Source organism: Ovis aries, chromosome 15, assembly GCF_016772045.2.
Source record: "Ovis aries strain OAR_USU_Benz2616 breed Rambouillet chromosome 15, ARS-UI_Ramb_v3.0, whole genome shotgun sequence".
NCBI classification, from domain to species: Eukaryota; Metazoa; Chordata; class Mammalia; order Artiodactyla; family Bovidae; genus Ovis; species Ovis aries.
In genome coordinates this window covers 20,124,822-20,147,127 of record NC_056068.1, presented here as the reverse complement: position 1 = coordinate 20,147,127, position 22,306 = coordinate 20,124,822, and the positions used below count along the sequence as shown (strand labels likewise).

General features: G+C 41.6%; 1 protein-coding gene across 3 annotated transcripts in view; it reads right to left on the bottom strand.

Annotated features, from left to right (window-relative positions):
• Positions 1-14,762, bottom strand: part of FDX1 (ferredoxin 1) — a 32,837-nt gene extending 18,075 nt beyond the window's left edge. The window contains exons 1-4 of one of the 3 annotated variants that reach the window (XM_015100905.4): positions 14,682-14,762; positions 14,291-14,376; positions 13,634-13,907; positions 8,245-8,369 (exon numbers count right to left, since the gene is read on the bottom strand). In XM_015100905.4, coding sequence (XP_014956391.2) covers positions 8,245-8,369; positions 13,634-13,907; positions 14,291-14,333 — 442 coding nt within the window. In that variant the 5' untranslated portion in view covers positions 14,334-14,376; positions 14,682-14,762. Of the gene's footprint in view, positions 1-8,244; positions 8,370-13,633; positions 13,908-14,290 lie in introns of all 3 variants that reach the window. The other 2 variants (XM_060399274.1, XM_060399273.1) reach the window with 2 other exon arrangements.
• Between the last annotated feature and the right edge of the window lie 7,544 nt (positions 14,763-22,306).

Below are 22,306 nucleotides of genomic sequence, written 5' to 3'. Positions count from 1 at the left end.
TCTGTAGCTTATATTATACTAAGAAAACTTGGAGCTCTATAATGATGCTGACAAGAAAGATTGCTAACCCCTTTCTCAAACAAAACTCCAGAGGATAGCTATGCTGGAATATTATATCCTAAAAATATGAAATGCTATATAAATATTAAAACCTAATTTTCTAAAGTAAAGCTTGATTCCAGAGCCAGAAAGAATCAATTAACATGACATGAATAAATATTTATTCGATCATCATCAGGACCACACAATTTGAATAATTTCCCTCAAAACAGTCACACAAAGGAAATACATAGTAAGAAAATATAAATAGTCTGAGATAATAAAGGAGGTACATTTGATCAGAGAGGTGTAACTGCCCCCTAGTGACAGAATACTGTAATACTGAAAACTTCAGAGATCATCCAAGAAAACCTACATTAACATAAAAGTTGGAAATAAGAATGTTTATAAATTGATTGCTTCCAAAATTTACTTTTTACTCACTGATCCATTCATTACTTCACTTCATATGTGAAAACAAGAATCACTTAATCCTTCAATACAGTCTCCAGGGAGAAAGATGCAGAAATAAACAAATACATAAATAGATTGTGATGCGATGAAAGAAATGAACAGGATGCTGTGATGGAGAAAAACAGATTCAGGGTAATAAAAGAACTGCTATTTTGGACTGGGTGGTTGGGCAAAGTCCCTCTAAGGAAGTAACATAAACTGAGACCAGAAAGATGAAAAGCAACACATAAAGGATTTTTCAGGAGGGAGAGGAAGTGTCCCGGGCAGAAAAAAGCGTCAAGTGGACATACAAAGTCTTCAAGCTAGAAATTCTAGGTGAGTTCAGCTCTTGATAAATGGCCAGTGTGGCCAAAGCAACAGAAAGAACAATGAGAAGTGGGAGAGAAGAGGAAGGGCAGAAGGAGCCAGGTAATGCAGAGGCTAGCATAAGGAATGTAGATTTTATCCTAAATGAAATGGGAATTTATTCATGGTTTTTAATCAGAGGATCTGTCTTATTTGCAATATGATGAATGACCCCAGATACTGGGTTCAAAAGCAGAAGCAGAGAAGTGCAGCTCCTGGAACACGTTAAGCGGCAGCCCCAGGCAGTGACTGCAGAAACAGTGAGAACAGGACCTACTGGAGATAAACAGAGCACATCTGAGAGGAACTGCTGATGGCCTGAAGAGAGGATGCGGAAGAAGGAAGAATAAAAGATGCTCTCCAGTTTCGGGTTTGAGCACCTGAGAGATGCTCATTGCTGAGAGTCAAGATCCTCAGAAGGGTAAGTTTCAATAAGGCAGCGGGGGCGGGGGGGGGGGGGGACGGAATCAAAATCTGTTTAAATATGACAACTTTTTCCAGTTCAGTTGCTCAGTCCTGTCTGATTCTTTGCAACCCCATGGACTGCAGCATGCCAGGCTTCCCTGCTTCCCTGTCCATCACCAACTCCCAGAGCTTGCTCAAACTCATGTCCATCGAGTCAGTGATGCTATCCTATCCAACCATCTCATCCTCTGTCATCCCCTTCTCCTCCTGTCTTCAATCTTTCCCAGCATCAGGGTCTTTTCAAATCAGTCAGCTCTTCGCATATGTGGCCAAAGTATTGGAGCTTCAGCTACACCATCAGTCCTTCCAATGAATATTTAGGACTGATCTCCTCTAGGATTGACTGGTTTGATCTCTTTGCAGTCCAAGGGACCCTGAACAGTCTTCTCCAACACCACAGTTCAAAAGCATCAATTCTTTGGCACTCAGCTTTCTTTATAGTGCAATTCTCACATTCATACATGACTACTGGAAAAACCATAGCTTTGACTAGACAGACCTTTGTTGGCAAAGTAATGCCTCTGCTTTTTAATATGCTGTCTAGGTTAGTCATAGCTTTTCTTCCAAGGAGCAAGTGTCTTTTAATTTCGTGGCTGAAGTCACCATCTGCAGTGATTTTGGAGCCCAAGAAAGAGTCTGTCACTGTTTCCATTGTTTCCCCATCTATCGGCCATGAAGTGATGGGACCAGATGCCATGATCTTAGTTTTCTGAATGTTGAGTCTGAAATAACTTTTCACTCTCCTCTTTCACTTTCATCAAGAGGCTCCAAGAAAAGATATAAAGTAGGAAGCTGTGCAATCTCCAAGAAAAGATATAAATAGGAAGATGAATCTCTAAGTCCAGGGCTCAGAGGGACACTGTGAGCTAACAACAGTCTATGGACATCTAGGTGGGATTTAACGCCACAGAAGGGATAAGATCACCCAGAGAGAAACCGCAGACACTCTGAACTAGGCCAATCTCAGCTGTGTACAATGTTCACCTGTTGAGTGAGACTAGAACAAGGGCAATATTTAAAGTGTCTCCTGTATTCAGCTTTAGAAATGAATGAAATAGCTGGCCCTGCATACCTGCCAAGTCGCTTCAGTCATGTCCGACTCTCTGCAACCCTATGCACTATACCCTGCCAGGCTCCTCTGTCCATGGGATTCTCCAGGGAAAAATACTGGAGTGGGTTGCCATTTCCTCCTCCAGGGGATCTTCCCGACCCAGAGATCAAAGCTTCGTCTCTTATATCTCCTGCATTGGCAGGTGGGTTCTTTACCACTAGCTCCACCTGGGATGCACAGTTGTCCCTTACAATGTTGTTATAATCTCTTCTTTATAAACATGGTAGTTCAGACTTCTTGATTTCATTTCTTCCGTTTTTATTCTAGAAAGTGACTTAGGCTTAACTCTTATCTTTTGTGAGCCTAGTTTAGCTTATCTCAAATTTATATTTACATGCCCAAAATTCTGGACACATTAGGATCCTTGATCTTTAAAGTATCTCTTCTATGTCCATGTAAACAAATGCAGAATTCTTATTGAATTACTAAAGACTGTGTTGGCATTAAACTTTAGGTACTTCTAGGAAGCTGGGGGGAAAGGACTCTTTTAGCGTTTATCTCTGTGTTAAGACTATGGGAAGTAACAATTTTTTAACGTGTTTTAAAAATTTGTTATAATGAAAAATGAACCTGTAGTAATAACTATGCTAACAAGAATAGCTAACATTAATTTAGCCTTGCTTAGATAACCTCATTTGATCTCTAAGCAACCTAACAAAGTACTTAAATACTAACATTATTTCTATGTTACCCTTAAGGAGACAAGGTATAAAGAGGTTAGAGATCTAACTGAAGGTCACAAAGGTGGCAAAGTGACAGAGCTGGGAAGCAAACACAGGCAGGAACTTCATTCTTAACATTCCAGGCAACAGCTTTCCAAAAAGAAAAAATATATATTTTAAATTGTGACTCATAGTATGAGTCCCATTTTACATTACAACCTGGTATAACATATACTTTGTACAATAGCTAAACAAGCATTTCATGGAATAATACAAAAGATGGTGTTTTTATATTTTCTTTTTAATTACTTTAACTGCTGAGAGCTACTAAACTGATTATATGACTAATGGTTGCAAACTGCAATGTGAAAAACAGTGTTATTGCAATATATAATCATGAATAATGAAAGAAAAAATACTTTAAAAATTTTAAAGTACTTTTAAGTATTAAGGTCAAAATGTGCTTTTATTTCAAAGAAATGGAAAGCAACTTATGAAAATTATCTACTGTAAATAAAATATTTTATATTATTTTGACCAAAATGTAGCTCCATGTAAAACAGAGATTAAGAGCCCTTCAAATAAATGTTTAAAATTAATTTTCATTTTCATTAGTTTTTTTGGTCAAACAGCACATTTAAAGAGCCTTTCCTAATGGCTAAAAATACCTCATCAGAAAAGCAGACAAATAATCTGAGCAATTAATAAAACAATTTTACTAAGTAATTCTTTCCCTAGGAATTTACCACAAGGAAATTACAGAACACAAACATAGAAAAGTACTCTTGGGGATGTTCACCTTAAGGGTATTTGTAATAGCTGAAAAATGGAAGTCATCTAAATGTTCAAAGAAAGAAATGGATTAAATATACCATGGAATTAAAAGCTTCCCTCCTGCCTCCCTCCTACCAGTAGGTAACTACTGATATTTGTTTTCAAGACTCCTTCCACAGTTTTGTTGTTTTTTTTAATGGAGTAATATAGTATCCCCTTGCATGACTAAATATCAGTCTTCTATCAATGGGCATTTGCTTCTTTCAAATCTTTTGCTCTCACAAATAACTCTGGAGTAAAGAGTCTAGTATATATGTATTTTCATAAAGCTGAGACTTAAGCTGTGGAGAAATGTATAAAAACAGATTTACTGGATCACAGCCTCCACATTAGCTGTTCCAGAACACAAAAGTTTAGCTTTCTCAAGGACAGCAAAAACGTGCTTTACTTCTTTAATGTACCCTCACACACAGTGGTAACAAAGTCCACACACAGTGATGTACAAAGGCCAAAGATCATCCCCACATACATTCCTTCAGCTCTCTGAACTTTGATAACAGCTGATTCAACATCTTTGTCTAGTAAGTCTAATAGCTGGGACTCCTCGGGGACAGCTTCTATTGACTGCTTTTCTTCCTGAGTATGGGCCATACTCTCCTGTTTCCTTGGGCGTCTTGAATTTTTTATTGCACAGTAGGCATTTTAACTAATATAATATGGCAGCTCTGGAAATCAGGGCTCACCACTGTCTCCCCTAGGTTTGTTGCTGTGGCTGGCTTTTTGGCGGTTGTTCTTGCAGCTATTTGTTTCTTTAGTGACTTTCCCAAACTAACTCTGAGATCTGTATTCCCGGCAGCATGTGATCAGCGATGTCTCTGTTCAGTGAGCTTAGTGATCAGCTAGATCACTATCTGGAGATTTCCTTCAGGGCTTTGAACCAGTAAGGCTTCTACCCTCTGCTGAGGAGCACAGTTCATGATTAGGCACACCTTCAACATTCAAGTACTCTGCATGTCTGTCTTGGCCTTCACCTGCATGAGACCCTCAAGGTCAGCCAGAGAGGCACAGATGGGAGACTAAGGCCCTATCGGGTCTTTTCTGGGCATAAATATAGTCCTGCATTTGTGCATGGCCTTCAGATCCCCAAAGTATTTCAAAGCCCACTACAGACATTTCATTCCCCAGATTTTTCTTTTAGGCTTTCTGGCCAGGCTCCTGTTTGCTCCAAGGGGCATCACAGCCTCAGGCAGCACAGTGTTAAACAACTGCAGGTCATTATTTCAGATGAAAGTCCTAGGGACGGAGCCTCCTCACAGAGCAATCTCTGAGGCAAATCGAATAACAACTCCTTGGAATGGAGCTTTTCTGAGAAGCTGCAAAATAAGTGATGACATTCTAGAGAACGCTTCTGAGGAAGTCAAATCAGTTTGTTCCTCCAGTGGCTTCAGGGCTGCCAGTTTTTAAGGCTATTGCTGAACAGGGAAGAGGAGGAGAGCAGACCAAGTTAAAATGCCACAAATTCTACTGTTCTTACCAACGTAGCCACTGTGCTAAGCACTTCACTTCCAATATACTACTTAATCTTCAACAATCCTATGATGTTAGAACTATTACAACCACATTTTACAGAAGAGGAAACTGAGGCATACAGATATAAAGCAGCTTGCTCCAGGTATTATGGCTAGTAAGTAACAATGTTGGTTTATGAAGCACAATTTGTCTGATTCCAGGGTCTATTCTCAATTACTGTGCAGTGTATTACTTTTCATTTGTGAGAGAATAATTCAGAGAAACCAAGCTTAGTCAACTAAGTGTTGCTGAATATGAACTCATGAGGGAACTCAATTATATATAAACTTTACAGAATATATATTAATTATCCATGGGTTCTTTTCCATAAATCAGTCAATCTATGGTATGGATCTGAATCATGTAAATTCAAAAGGATATCTGCACAACTTCCCACTCTCCCTATACAATCAGGACATAACATATTTTAACATTTCTACAGAATTCTGAAACTCAGTCCCAGCCAAGAACCACCACTTTAGAGTAAGAAATTCCTTAAAACTAGAACTATAGCAACTATGTCATCACCTAATTTCTGTAACAAGTGTTCACAAAGGAAAGACACTTCTTAAGAGAAAAATGGCTTACAGGAAAAAGCCGAGGTTTGGGAGTTAGGAGAAACTTAGGCTTGAATCTTATAAGGCCTTCTCACTTGCTACTGTATGATCCAGGGAACATTAAGTTTCTCTGAACTTTATTAGTTTCTTCACCTATAAACTGGAAGTTAAAAAAGAAAAAAAAACTGCCTCTTAGAGTTGTTACAATAATAGATAACATATGCTGGAATGCAGTAGGTCCAGTTATAATTATCCCTGTAATTGACATTAGATTCAGAAATTTAGCAAATATTACTGAGTGCCAACTCTGGTTACCTGAGTGATAAGAGTCTTCCAAAAGCACACAATCTAATAAAGGGAAGGAACATTCTCTCTAAAAAAGAAAACTGAAATAAGTATTAACATAGAGACGTATATTTAATATATCATGGGAAAACGGAAGGGAAGAAATAATTCTGATCTGAAAAGAGTTTTTAAGAGTGCAATATGAACAGTACCTTGAATGAAAAATAGTCAGATATCCTCCTTGGACCTGACTGCAGACTAGTGGTTCTCAAACTTTCACATGCATCAAATCACATGGAGGGCTTGTTAAAATACACATTTCTGGGCCTATCGCAGACTTTCTGATTCAGGAAGTCCAGAGCAGGGCCTGAGAATGTGAATTTCCCAAGTGGCACTGATGTAGAGGACTACCATTCTAGACTAGAGAGAATGCTCAAGCAAAACTGGCAAGTGACATACAGTGTATCCCTGAGCTCTAAGATGGCAGGTTCCTGGATATGGGCTTTCTGTGAGTGGTTAAGGAATAAGGTGAAAAGTCTAGGAGTGAAAATTTCCTAAACAAAACACCTCCTTAATAAGAAACAGATTAACTACCCTTTCAAGGAAGGTGAGCTGACATCCCTGACTGTATAGTGCATGCGTGCTAGGTCACTTTAATCATGTCCAACTCTCTGAGATCCCATGGACTGTAGCCGGCCAGCCTCCCCTGTCCATGGGATTCTCCAGGCAAGAAAACTGGAAAGGGTTGCCATGCCTTCCTCCAGGAGGCTTTCCCAACCCAGGGATCAAACCTGTGTCTCTTACGTCTCCTGCATTGCTAGCAGGTTCTTCACCACTGGTGCCACCTGGGAAGCCCACGTAAGCCACAGAGATCTTCAATGTATGGTGATGAATGCTATTTGGACTTACTGTGATCTATATCACTTTGCAGTACATACAAGTATCAAACCTTTATGTTGTATGCCTGGAACTAATATATTAACTACATCTCAATTAAAAAGTAGTAAGTAAAATAAAACTCGCTTAAAACAAAAAGAATGCGTAAGTTCAATGTAACTAAGAAAATACCAGTCTGGGAATTCCCTTGGCAGTCCAGTGGTTAGGACTCTTGGCACTTTCACTGCCAAGAGCCTGGGTTCAATCCTTGGCGGGGGAACTAAGATCCCATAGCCTCTGTAATATGACATTATGACATTTAGTATCTCAACCTGGTATTTTTCTTTTAAAAAAAATTTATTTAATTGGAGGCTAATTACAATATTATGGTGGTTTTTGCCATATACTGACACAAATAAGCCATGTGTCTCCCATCCTGAGCCTCCCATCCCATCTCTCAGGGTCATCCCAGTGCACCAGCCCTGAGCATCCTGTCTCATGCATCAAACCTGGACTCGTGATCTGTTTCACATATGATAATATTCATGTTTCAATGCTATTCTCTCAAATCATCCCACCCTCGCCTTCTCCCAGAGTCCCTGGTATTTTTCAATTCCACACACTACTCTCAGCTTTGCATCACACATATAATCAATAAGGTAATGAGGCAACAGACTTTAGGGCATATAGCTAACTAAATGTTCAAAGAATAGATACACAGTGTCACTCTTATTCTTCATAATTGAGAATATAACACTAAAGTATCCTGAATTTTAATAGTTCACTTCCAGTCCATGGGGTCGCTAAGAGTTGGGCACGACTGAGCGACTTCATTTTCACTTTTCACTTTCATGCATTGGAGAAGGAAATGGCAACCCACTCCAGTATTTTTGCCTGGAGAATCCCAGGGACAGGGGAGCCTGGTGGGCTGCCGTCTATGGGGTCACACAGAGTCGGACACGACTAAAGCGACTTAGCAGCAGCAGCAGCAGCATGCTATAGTTAAAATTCTTCAAAAAGAAAAAAACAAAGCTGAAACCTATTTAATAGTTTCACTTATACATTTTAAGGAATGTTCCATACTCACCAAAACCATCAATATCTAGATTATTTTCAACCACAACATCTAGCAGAGAGTCACCCACTTTTCCTTTGGTTGTTAATGTTTCACCATCACGGTTTATAAAGTTGACTGTTACTTTATCTTCTGAGCTGGAAAAGGAAACAGTTCTTTATTACTTTCAGTAATTTCAACAGACTTTAAAATAGCTGCTTGAAGAACCCGTAAGGTGAAATAATTAGGTTGTGTGTGGGTCTGTGTGCATACAAATATGCTCCTTTATAGGATTTTCTTTTCTTTCTAAAGTTCATTTGGGAAGGAGACACCAGAAATCAGAGGTATAACTATCTACCCACCAACCGGAAGGGAAGTTCTGCCACCCTAAGGGGAATAGCAAGTACGTCACTATCAAGGCCACCTGAAGTATGTCTTCCCAGTGGTCACCATCAGTCACAGTTACATGAAATCATTAGCAATCATTATCACTTGTGAAGTCTGTTTTGCTCTCATGCAGATCCTCCAAAAACCAACATCTCTATGAATGTGTCCCTAAAAACTAGATGAGGGCTATGGAGAGCTTTAAACACAAATCATGCTATTGATAAGGCAATTGTTACGCAAGTGTCTGACAGATACAGTCACCAAAAGGCAGCAGATTGATAGCTTCGAGTAGTTGAACATTTCATTTTGGCAGAAAACCAAAGGTACTAGAAGAAGGTTTCCTCTGTTTAAATCTGCGGGAAGATAAATATAACCCTCCTTATATATCTCATTAGTATAGGATATCTATCAGTCAGTCATCAAACTTATTTACATTTCTTACCCTTCTCTCAAACATGAGTCCAAATTTTGGGAAGAGAAATCATACTATCAACTAGATAATACCCTCCCACCATTGGTTATTTAAATTTTTACTTCATAATTGAAAAGATGTACTTCAGCTTAAAATAATTAGTTGTAATTTTCACCACTCCCAATAGACAGTCATAGTTCATCAAAGAAAACTGTTTAATGTAAGTAAAACCTAGAATTGTATAATTTCAGAGCCATAAATATCATACAAATTACCAAGTCCAGTCATCTCATTTCACAAAAAAGGCAGCCTTATCAAATAATATCTTCCCTGATAACTCAAGGCAAAAAAAAAAAAAAAGGATTCTATTAAAAATTGATCAGAATTGTGTTGAGAAAGAGAGAATGTCCCTTAAATGGGCCTGTACTCTCCAACTTCTTTTCACAGGGGAAAAAAAAAATGCTTTAAAGCAAGTACTCCCAAACATGCATGATTTTCAACTGGTATTTTTTCAAAGAAGAATGACTAAGAATGAAGATACATACTCTGGAGGCAGGGAGAGCTCTTTGGAGGTTATAAAAGGGCATAAATGAAGCAACAGTGTAGGAGATACTAATTTAGGAGATATTCAGGAGACAGAATTAAAAGGTTCTGGAGAGGGAGGAAGTAATGCTGAAATTTCTTGCCTGGGCAATGGGGAACACAGGTTAACTAAGGATTAACTTAGGAGGAGGAGTTTTGGGGGAAGATAGAAAATGGGTTCAAGTTTAGATGTGTTTGATTTAATAACAGAAAAAACATATGCTTCAACACATTTGAACCTTCAAATGTTTGAAAACATTTACACTCAGTTATATAAGCCTGGTTATGCTGCACTCAATATGCCAGCAAGTTTGGAAAACTCAGCAGTGGCCACAGGACTGGAAAAGGTCAGTTTTCATTCCAATCCCAAAGAAAGGCAATGCCAAAGAATGCTCAAACTACCGCACAATTGCACTCATCTCACATGCTAGTAAAGTAATGCTCAAAATTCTCCAAGCCAGGCTTCAGCAATACATGAACCGTGAACTTCCAGATGTTCAAGCTGGTTTTAGAAAAGGCAGAGGAACCAGAGATCAAATTGCCAACATCCACCGGATCATGGAAAAAGCAAGAGAGTTCCAGAAAAACACCTATTTCTGCTTTATTGACTATGCCAAAGCCTTTGACTGTGTCGATCACAATTTTCCTTTGACTGTGGAAAATTCTGAAAGAGATGGGAATACCAGACCACCTAACCTGCCTCTTGAGAAATCTGTATGCAGGGCAGGAAGCAACAGTTAGAACTGGACATGGAACAACAGACTGGTTCCAAATAGGAAAAGGAGTACGTCAAGGCTGTATATTGTCACCCTGCTTATTTAACTTATATGCAGAGTACATCATGAGAAATGCTGGGCTGGAAGAAGCACAAGCTGGAATCAAGATTGCCGGGAGAAATATCAATAACCTCAGATATGCAGATGACACCATCTTTATGGCAGAAAGTGAAGAGGAACTAAAAAGTCTCCTGATGAAAGTAAAAGAGGAGAGTGAAAAAGTTGGCTTAAAGCTCAACATTCAGAAAACAAAGATCATGGCATCTGGTCCCATCACTTCATGGGAAATAGATGCGGAAACAGTAGAGACAGTGTCAGACTTTATTTTTCTGGGCTCCAAAATCACTGCAGATGGTGACCGCAACCATGAAATTTAAAGACGCTTACTCCTTGGAAGAAAAGTTATGACCAACCTAGATACTATATTCAAAAGCAGAGACATTACTTTGCCGACTAAGGTCCGTCTAGTCAAGGCTATGGTTTTTCCTGTGGTCATGTATGGATGGGAGAGTTGGACTGTGAAGAAGGCTGAGCGCCAAAGAATTGATGCATTTGAACTGTGGTGTTGGAGAAGACTCTTGAGAGTCCCTTGGACTGTAAGGAGATCCATCCAGTCCATTCTCAAGGAGATCAACCCTGGGATTTCTTTCAAAGGAATGATGCTAAAGCTGAAGCTCCAGTACTTTGGCCACCTCATGAGAAGAGATGACTCATTGGAAAAGACTCTGATGCTGGGAGGGATTGGGGGCAGGAGGAGAAGGGGATGACCCAGGATGAGATGGCTGGATGGCATCACGGACTCGATGGATGTGAGTCTGAGTGAACTCCGGGAGATGGTGATGGACAGGGAGGCCTGGTGTGCTGCGATTCATGGGGTTGCAAAGAGTCAGACACGACTGAGTGACTGAACTGAACTGATATATATATATTAATACATAAATTTCCCAGAAAAGGCAAATCTGTAATGACAGTGCAGATGAGTGGTTGTCTGGGACTAGGGTTGGACATCCGGACTGACTGGAAAATGTCAAACTGTCTGGTGAAATGAAATTGTTCCAGCACTGGATCGTGTTTGCTGCTGCTGCTAAGTCACTTCAGTCGTGTCCGACTCTGTGCGACCCCACAGACGGCAGCCCACCAGGCTCCCCCGTCCCTGGGATTCTCCAGGCAAGAACACTGGAGTGGGTTGCCATTTCCTTCTCCAATGCATGAAATTGAAAAGTGAAAGTGAAGTTGCTCAGTCGTGTCCGACTCTTCGAGATCCCATGGACTGCAGCCTACCAGACTCCTCCATCCATGGGATTTTCCAGGCAAGAGCACTGGAGTGGGGTGCCATTGCCTTCTCCGGCTGGATCGTGTTTATGGCTGGACAAATTAAGAAATGGTAATGGCTGCAGAACCCTAAAGATTTGCTAAAAATCACTGAATTTTATATTTATCAGTATATTTTATGATTTATGTTATACCTCAAATAAATGTTTTCCTAATTCTATCAAAAGTTATGATATGCTTAGCTAAAGATAGAAAATTGATGTGTCTAGTGATTATTAAATCGTTAAATCATTAAATTGTTAAATCTAGAAAATCTTTATTCCCAGTTCACTAAACTGTGTACTATTATCAGAAATAAAACTTATCTTGAACATACAAATAATAATAATAATAGGAAAAACAAAGGTCCAGAAGCCAAAGGGAAATATATGTCTGAGACCCAAGAAGTCTAGAGATCTGACATCAAAAAACACCTGGTACACTAAGCGACAGTAAGCACAACAGAAAGATTTCCATAGTTTACACACACTACTGAAGGCTGGAGATTTGGGGACTGCTGCTCTTCTAGGGCACCCTAGAGCTAAGCTTTGTTATTGCTGTTTAGTCACTAAGTTGTGTCCATGGACTATAGCCCCCCTTTAAATATGTTACATAAATGTGTTCAATAAGAGTCCCAATTTATACACAATTTTTCAAGAAAGCAACCGACGTAGAAAACAAGGCATCCAGGTAGATGAACGTCAAAGACTGGAAAGTAACGAATAACCTCAGCTTGCCTTCCCCATTATCTCCTTCACAGTTCACGCAACAAAAATTTAGTGAACACCCACTACCTCACAGATTAAGGGGGAAAAGATGAGTACGTCCCACACCCTATTCTCAGGAACTTCACAAAGAAACTAGAGAGGAACACAAACCCAGCTGGTTTTCCTTGCTTCCTACTACGGGACAGCAGGTCAGAGAGCTATTCAGAGACCTACATTATATTAAGGCTCCATCCACCACAGTGCTAAACTCTGACATTTTGAGTTCATTTATCTCTATTGTATCTAAAGGGGATTGTGTCTTTGAGAAACAAATCTACCCAAGAATATAAAACTGCAACATATTCTGGGCAAATTTTTTTCACATCTCTTTCGACATTTCGTACACAATACTCAACGCTGAGGGCTTAGGAGGTGGCTGAGGCTAACAGGTGGGATTTACTGAGCCCCTCAGACTCCCTGCAATATGTGTATGCTCCTATTTGTTTCTTTAATTAATCCTCTGAGGCCTACATGACTCTTAACCCCCAGTTACAGACATTAGACAAACTGGATACTAAGTGTCAAAGCCCAGTTTAAAAACCCTGGCTTTGCCAGTCCGAAGCAGGGGACTTTTTATCCGACAGCAACCAGGAGTGGAGAAGGGCATGGCATCCCACTCCAGTATTCTTGCCTAGAGAATCCCACGGACAGAGGAGCCTGGTGGGCAACAGTCCATGGGGTCGCAACCGGTAGGACACGCCTGAAGAGGCTTAGCACACACCAGAGGGAGCACACAGGCAAGCGGGTGTACCCTAAATGGACTTGGAGACAGAACGTTTCCAGACCCGGCAGGAGGAAGAGGGCCCAGAAGAAAGCCCTGGCCGCGACACAAACTGGGTGCGAGGTTCACCGCGGGGCAAAGGTTAGATCCACGCCAAACAGCACGGAGAACCAGCAGCAGCAAAGTCCTGAGGGCACAGGAGGCGCTGGGACAGGGAAATCGGGGGTCCCAGGCCCCAGTTCCCGGCCAATGGACCCGAGAAGCAACTTGGCAACCGGACAAGGAGGAAGCGACCGCACGGGACGACCAGCCCGGGGACACGGAGAAGGCAGCGGGGCTGGGCTTGTGGCCCGCAGGCCGGCGCCCGGGAGAGGACGACAGAACTGGAAACCTCTGGAGGCGACGGAGGCGCCGCCACCTGAGGACCCACGAGCTCGGCGCGCCCCCGCGCGCGCGCGCGCCTCACCTGCTCTGCGCTCGCCCCGATACGCTCAGTGTCCGCGTCGGCGCCGCGCCGCCGCCCAGGCCCGGCCCTCGGCTCCCGCGGAGGCCGCCGGCTCCCGCGCGCGGTCGCGCGAGAAGCCGCCACCGGCCGGCCGTGTCGCCGAGGGCGGCGGAGGCGACTCGCAGGAGGCGGGCGGCCATAGCCTGTCGGGGAACTACGGGAGGCGACGCAGGCCGCACGGCAGCGGCCGCGGGGGCAGACTCAGCGAGTACGGGCGGGCTGACGCCGCGCGGGTCTGCGGAGAGAAGAGAGGTGCAGAGGGCTCTCAGGGCCGAGGTTCCCTCGAGGGCCTGCTGCGTTCGCGAGCGGGGACCCCGCGCGCCTTCCGGGTGACTATAAGGCCCGCGCGCCCGAGCGCAGCCCCGCCCCCTGCCCGCGCTCCGCCCCGCCCCCTGCCCGCGCTCCGCCCCGCCCCCTGCCCGCGCTCCGCCCCGCCCCCTGCCCGCGCTCCGCCCCGCCCCCTGCCCGCGCTCCGCCCCGCCCCCTGCCCGCGCTCCGCCCCGCCCCCTGCCCGCGCTCCGCCCCGCCCCCTGCCCGCGCTCCGCCCCGCCCCCTGCCCGCGCTCCGCCCCGCCCCCTGGCCCTGGCTTTAGGGGCGGGACTCCGCGCCTTGTTTTACCTACTGACCAGGTTTTGTCTTGTTCTTGCTGCTTCGTTGGCATCTAGGCTCCCGTAGATGTTTAAAGTGAGAACACTAAACATCCCCTAGATGTTTAAAGTTTAAAGTGAAAACATTAAACTTTAAAAGATAGCAGAACGTCTGACAAAAAGATACAATAAAACAATCCCCAGTTAACTATACAATTTTTTTTTCTGCACTTCCCTCCTTCTCCTATTAAAAAAAAAGTGGGAGATGGCCATCTGGGAGTTCAAAAAATAGAAGAAAAGAGAATTACAACAGTTGTTTAAAAAGGACCGTAGGAAATTTCAACATGCTAATAGGCAAACACAAAGAAGAATAACTGACTATAAAGTTATAAAGAATCACAGTAATGAATGAACGAGGATACCGGAGAAGGCAAGTGATGTTCCCAGACTTTGTGTGGCAAATAAATACTGGTTGAGCAGCTGAAATCCACGAGCCTGAAGAGGAAACTTTGATGAACTGAGAGCTTTTTAAAAGAGTTTTACAAAACCAGGAAGATGAATTTAAAAATACACTTCATCGTGGTTAATACGTTGTGGGGAACACGTGGGCTTTGAGGTCAGAAATAGCGATGTTCAAATCCAAGGTCTACCACTTTTCAGCTCTTGAGACCTTGGATAAATTACTCTCTTAGAGGATCAGAATCCCCGAACATTTTTACGTGGATAAGATGTTCCATTCTTCAGGGCCAGCCTGAGGGTTAGACAAACTAACCCACACGATGAGGTAAGGATGGGATAGTGCGTCACAGAGCCATAACTCTTCCTGGGCCTTCCTGCCAAAGGCTACTCTTTAAAGGTTAAAGTCAGGTGGCTCTTGCAAATATGCTAAACACAAGAAAAGATACTTTAAAGAATATCCAGAACAAGAAAGTATAGGCCTGAGGAAAGCCTCTCTGGAGACAATGTACAGTGAGTATTGAACCGGAAGGCAGAGAGACCCGCAGTATATCAGCTCCTAAATTGTCTCAGTCTTCCGATAAAGACCGTGAAGTTGAACCGTCCTCAGCAAACCCTGAGAGTAGCCTGGGAGAGGAAGTTGCTTAAAAAAAAACACAGTTAATCATTTTTTTAAGATGAAATTTCCAAGGTCAGATGAATTACTTGTAGGAGAAGAAATGGAAACCAACAAATGCTCCAGAAACTTCTCAGCCCTCCTATAAATCCAGCTTGAGCTCTACTGAGGCACTTAACAGATTTCTGCTTTGTGGGGTAGTTGTTTGTATACATACTTCCTTGTAGTAGCCCCCATGGTTCCAGGGCCTTGGCCTTGAGCATATCAGGGTTTCAATAAGTATCTGTAAATAAATGAATAGTATAATCTCCATTAGTAATCATCAGAATTCATGAACCATGTGCAGGAAGATTAAAGATGAAAAAAAGTTTTCCAGATTTTCAAAGGGCAGTAAGGGTAGATTCCGAAAATTACAGACATGCAGATTCAGCAGTATTCCAAAGGGAATTTATAAACATAGGTTCATAAACAGAGATTAAAAAGTAATATGGAATTACTGAGGACAAGCTTTTGCTGCTGTATTTATCTAAAACTCCCACTCTCCCATCTGTCACTCCTGTCAAAATCCATCTGTATTCTGAAAGTGTGAAAGTGAAAGTCTCTCAGTCGTGTCCGACTCTTTCTGACCCCATGGACTATATCGTCCACGGAGTTCTCCAGGCCAGAATACTGGAGTGAGTAGCTAATCCCTTCTCCAGGGGAATCTTCCCAACCCAGGGCTCAGACCCAGGTCTCCCACACTGTAAGCAGATTCTTTATCAGCTGAGCCACAATGGAAGCTCAAGAATACTGAAGTGGGTAGCCTATCCCTTCACTCATGTCATATTTGATCTTTGCCATGAAGTTATAGCTACTAATTGCAAAAGATCATCCCTCTCTCTGCTAAATGCCTGAGACCTTTGTTTATTCTTGAAAACTTTATGGTCCCCATTGTTTCAAATAGGATAAGGTTCATGAAAGTGTGTTGTAAACTGTAAACTATTATAAAAATTCTGGTTCAGTGTTTATTGAGCACCTACTCTGATCTTCAGGGTAACATGTGCTCTATCATAAATACTTTGTATAGCCCCTCTAGAGTGAAAGTATCAAAAGTAGGAAGGCTGTCTTCAGTTCAGTTCAGTTCAGTTGCTCAGTCGTGTCCGACTCTTTGTGACCCTGTCCATCACCACCTCCTGGAGTTCACTCAGATTTATGTCCATCGAGTCCATGATGCCATCCAGCCATCTCATCCTCTGTCATCTCCTTCTCCTCCTGCCCCCAATCCCTCCCAGCATCAGAGTCTTTTCCAATGAGTCAACTCTTCCCATGAGGTGGCCAAGTACTGGAGTTTCAGCTTTAGCATCATTCCTTCCAAAAGAACACCCAGGGCTGATCTCCTTTAGGATAGACTGGTTGGATCTCCTTGCACTCCAGGGGACTCTCAAGAGTCTTCTCCAATACCACATTTCAAAAGCATCAGTTCTTCAGCACCTCAGCCTTCTTCACAGTCCAACTCTCACATCCATACATGACCACAGGAAAAACCATAGCCTTGACTAGACGGACCTCTGTTGGCAAAGTAATGTCTCTGCTTTTCAATATGCTATCTAGGTTGGTCATAACTTTCCTTCCAAGGAGTAAGCATCTGTTAATTTCATGGCTGCAGTCACCCTCTGCAGTGATTTTGGAGCCCAGAAAAATAAAGTCTGACACTGTGTCCACTGTTTCCCCATCTATTTCCCATTAAATGATGGGACCAGATGCCATGATCTTCGTTTTCCGAATGTTGAGCTTTAAGTCAACCTTTTCACTCTCCTCTTCAACTTTCATCAAGGGGCTTTTAGTTCCTCTTCACTTTCTGCCATAAGGGTGGTGTCATCTGAATATCTGAGGTTATTGATATTTCTCCCGGCAATCTTGATTCCAGCTTGTGCTTCTTCCAGTCCAGCGTTTCTCATGATGTACTCTGCATATAAGTTAAATAAGCAGGGTGACAGTATATAGCCTTGACGTCCTCCTTTTCCTATTTGGAACCAATCTGTTGTTCCATGTCCAGTTCTCACTGTTGCTTCCTGACCTGCATATAGGTTTCTCAAGAGGCAGGTCAGGTGGTCTGGTACTTAATCATCTTCATATTCCCAGCACCTGGCATAGTGCCTGGCAAAAAAGCAGCCATTTAATAGTATCTTTGTTAAGAACTGTGTTACAGACTTTCACAATGTTTTAAAATTAAAGTGTCCTTGATTTACAATATTATGTTTCAGGTATACACCAAAGTTATTCAGTTACTTTTTTTTTTCAGAGTATTTTCCACCATATGTTATTACAAGATACTGAATATAGTTCCCTTTACTACACATAAATCCTCTTTGCTTATCTATTTTATGTATAGTAGTTTGTATCTGTTAATACCATACTATTTATCCCACCCACTTTCCTCTTTGGTAACCATAAGATTGTTTTCTATGTCTATAAGTCTGTTTCTATTTCGTATATAGATTCATTGGTGTTACTTTTTATATTCCACCTATAAGTGATATCACATAACTCTCTTGTCTTTGTCTGTCTTACTTCACTAAGTATAATAAACTCTAGGTCCATCCATGTTGCTGAAAATAACAATATTTCATTCTTATTTGTGGCTGAGTAATATATACACCAGCATCAGCCCCATGGCCAGACCACAGGACCCAATAAGCACCGGGGACTCAGTGCTGGCAACACAAGGCGCCTATAGAATGCTGTACATGTTGATACCTGGCACCATCTGCATGCAGTATTGGGGGAACCTCGGCACGACCCTACTCGAGATGACTGATACCCCTCCCCTTCTAGCCCTAGATTGCCCACCAGTGATGTCTATAATACTTATCTCACATCTTAAGCCACTTGTCTTTTGATGAGCACTTGGATTGTTATGTCTTGGCTATTGTAAATAGTGCTATGAACATGTATGTTTTTGAATTTGAGTTTTCATCTTTTCTGGGTATATACTCAAGAATGGGATTTCTGGGTCATATGATAGCTTTCTCTTAGTTTTTTAAGGAAACTCCATACTGTTTTCCATAATGGCTGCACCAGTTAACGTTCCCATCAACATTATAGGAAGTTCCCTTTTCTCCACACCCTCTCCAGCATTTATTTCTAGACTTTTTGATAATAGCTATTCTGACAGGATTGAAGTGGTATTTCATTGTGGTTTTGATTTGCATTTCTCTATAGTTAATTTTGTTGATCACCTTTTCATATGCCTGTTGGCCATCTACATGTCTTCCTTGCAGGAAAGTGTTTATAGATCTTCTGCTCATTTTTTGTTTGAATTGTTTGTTTTTTTGATATTGAAGTATAAGAGCTGTTTGTTAGAAATTAAACCCTTGTCTGTTGCATCTTTTGCAAATATTCTCTCCATTCCATAGATTGTCTTTTCATGTTGTTGATGGGATATTTTTGCTGAGTGAAATCTTTTACATTTTATTAGGTCCCATTTGTTTGGTGACACTAGTGGTAAAGATTCTGCCTGCCAATGCAGTAGACACAAGAGACACCAGTTCAATCCCTGGGTTGGGAGGATCCCCTGGAGAAGGGAATGGCTAATCATGCCAGTATTCTTGTCTGTAAAATCCCATGGACAGAGGAGCCTGGCAGGCTACAGTCCATGTGGTCACAAAGAGTCAGACATAACTGAGCAAGAAACAGGACATGTTCATTTTTACTCTTATTTTCTTTGCCGTGCAAGACTGAACTATGAAAATATTGCTACAGTTTACATCAGAGAATGTTTTGACAATGTTCTCTTCTAGGAGTTTTATGGTATCATATCTTATGGTGGTGGTGGTGGTGGTTTAGTCGCTAAGTTGTGTCTGACTCTTGTGATCCCATGGACTGTAGCTTGTCAGGCTCCTCTGTCCATGGGATTCTCCAGCCAAGAATACTGAAGTGGGTTGCCATTTCCTTCTCCAGGGGATCTATCTGACCCAGGAATTGAACCTATGGTCTCTTGCATTACAGGCAGATGATTTACCAACTGAGTTATGAGGTCTTTAAACCATTTTGAATTCATTTTTGTATATGATGTGAAGAAAGAGTGTTCTAGTTTCACTTATTTACATGTGACTATCCAGATTTCCCAACACCACTTATTGAAAATCTGTCTTTTTCCATTGTATAGTCTTACCTCCTTCATCATAGGTTAATTGACCATAGGTATGTGGATTTATTTCTGGGTCTCTATTCTCTTCCATTGATCTATATGTCTGCTTTGAACCAATACCACACTGTTTTGATTACTGTAGCTTTGTAGTATAGTCTGAAGTTTGGAAGGGTTATACCCATAGTTTTGTTCTTTATTCCTCAGGATTGCTTTGACAATTCTAGGGCTTTTATGATTCTATATAAATTTTAGGCTTATTTGTTCTAGAAACTTTCATAATTTTTATCTCATACCATTACCTCAGCAACTCTGTAGAGAAGACATAAATATTTACTGACATTAGCAGTGTGAAAAATCACGATAATCACGATGCTAGTGCTGAAGACACAGCAGTGAACAAAACAATCCCTGCCTTCTTATTTCACAGATGAGCAAACTGAGGTACACAGTGGTTGTGACTTTCTTAGAATTATACTGCTAGTAAGTTGTGAATCTAAAACTTAAATCCAGGTCTTCCTGGTCCCAAGTCTGGGGCATAAGCATAAGAAATGACCATTTTATTATTTTATTATATATATTTACACATAATTTTTGTTATTATATTACTGTACATTTTTGTATTATTTACATTTGTAAATGTAATTATTTACAAATTAATGTAAAAATGTATTCTTTACATTTTATTAGGTCCCATTTGTTTGGCGACACTAGTGGTAAAGATTCTGCCTGCCAATGCAGTAGACACAAGAGACGCCAGTTCAATCCCTGGGTCAGGAAGATCTACATTTTTGTACAATAATATAATAATAAAATTTTATGTGTAAATATATACAATAAAATAATAAAATGGTCATTTCTTATGCTTATGCCCCAGACTTGGGACCAGGAAGACCTGGATTTAAGTTTTAGATTCACAACTTACTAGCAGTATAATTCTAAGAAAGTCACAACCACTGTGTACCTCAGTTTGCTCATCTGTAAAATAAGAAGGCAGGGATTGTTTTGTTCACTGCTGTGTCTTCAGCACTAGCATCGTGATTTTTCACACTGCTAATGTCAGTAAATATTTATGTCTTCTCTACAGAGTTGCTGAGCTAATGGTATGAGATAAAAATTATGAAAGTTTCTAGAACAAATAACCCTAAAATTGGGGAAAGATATAAGCATCTGAATGCAGAGTTCCAAAGAAGAGCAAGAAGAGATAAGAAAGCCTTCTTCAGCGATCAATGCAAAGAAATCGAGGAAAACAACAGAATGGGAAAGACTAGAGATCCCTTCAAGAAAATTAGAGATACCAAGGGAACATTTCATGCAAAGATGGGCTTGATAAAGGACAGAAATGGTATGGACCTAAGAGAAGCAGAAGATATTAAGAAGAGGTGGGAAGAATATATGGAAGAACTGTACAGAAAAGATCTTCACCACCCAGATAATCATGATGATGTGATCACTAATCTCGAGCCAGACATCTTGGAATGTGAAGTCAAGTGGGCCTTAGAAAGCATCACTACGAACAAAGCTAGTGGAAGTGATGGCATTCCAGTTGAGCTGTTTCAAATCCTGAAAGATGATGCTGTGAAAGTGCTGCACTCAATATGCCAGCAAATTTGGAAAACTCAGCAGTGGCCACAGGACTGGAAAAGGTCAGTTTTCATTCCAATTCCAAAGAAAGGCAATGCCAAAGAATGCTCAAACTACCGCACAATTGCACTCATCTCACACGCTAATAAAGTAATGCTCAAAATTCTCCAAGCCAGGCTTCAGCAATATGTGAACTGTGGACTCCCTGATGTTCAAGCTGGTTTTAGAAAAGGCAGAGGAACCAGAGATCAAATTGCCAACATCCGCTGGATCATGGAAAAAGCAAGAGAGTTCCAGAAAAACATCTATCTCTGCTTTATTGACTATGCAAAGCCTTTGACTGTGTGGATCACAATAAACTGTGGAAAATTCTGAAAGAGATGGGAATACCAGACCACCTGACCTGCCTCTTGAGAAACCTATATGCAGGTCAGGAAGCAACAGTTAGAACTGGACATGGAACAACAGATTGGTTACATATAGGAAAAGGAGTACGTCAAGCCTGTATATTGCCACCCTGCTTATTTAACTTATATGCAGAGTACATCATGAGAAACGCTGGACTGGAAGAAGCACAAGCTGGAATCAAGATTGCCGGGAGAAATATCAATAACCTCAGATATGCAGATGACACCACCCTTATGGCAGAAAGTGAAGAGGAACTAAAAAGCCTCTTGATGAAAGTGAAAAGGAGAGCGAAAAAGTTGGCTTAAAGCTCAACATTCAGAAAACGAAGATCATGGCATCTGGTCCCATCACTACATGGGAAATAGATGGGGAAACAGTAGAAACAGTGTCAGACTTTATATTTTGGGGCTCCAAAATCACTGCAGATGATGACTGCAGCCATGAAATTAACAGACGCTTACTCCTTGGAAGGAAAGTTATGACCAACCTAGATAGTATATTCAAAAGCAGAGACATTACTTTGCCGACTAAGGTCCATCTAGTCAAGGCTATGGTTTTTCCTGTGGTCATGTATGAATGTGAGAGTTGGACTGTGAAGAAGGCTGAGGCGCTGAAGAATTGATGCTTTTGAAATGTGGTATTGGAGAAGACTCTTGAGAGTCCCTTGGACTGCAAGGAGATCCAACCAGTCCATTCTGAAGGAGATCAGCCCTGGGATTTCTTTGGAAGGAAAGAAAACTGAAGCTCCAGTACTTTGGCCACCTCATGGGAAGAGTTGACTCATTGGAAAAGACTCTGATGCTGGGAGGGATTGGGGGCAGGAGAAGAAGGGGACGACCGAGGATGAGATGGCTGGA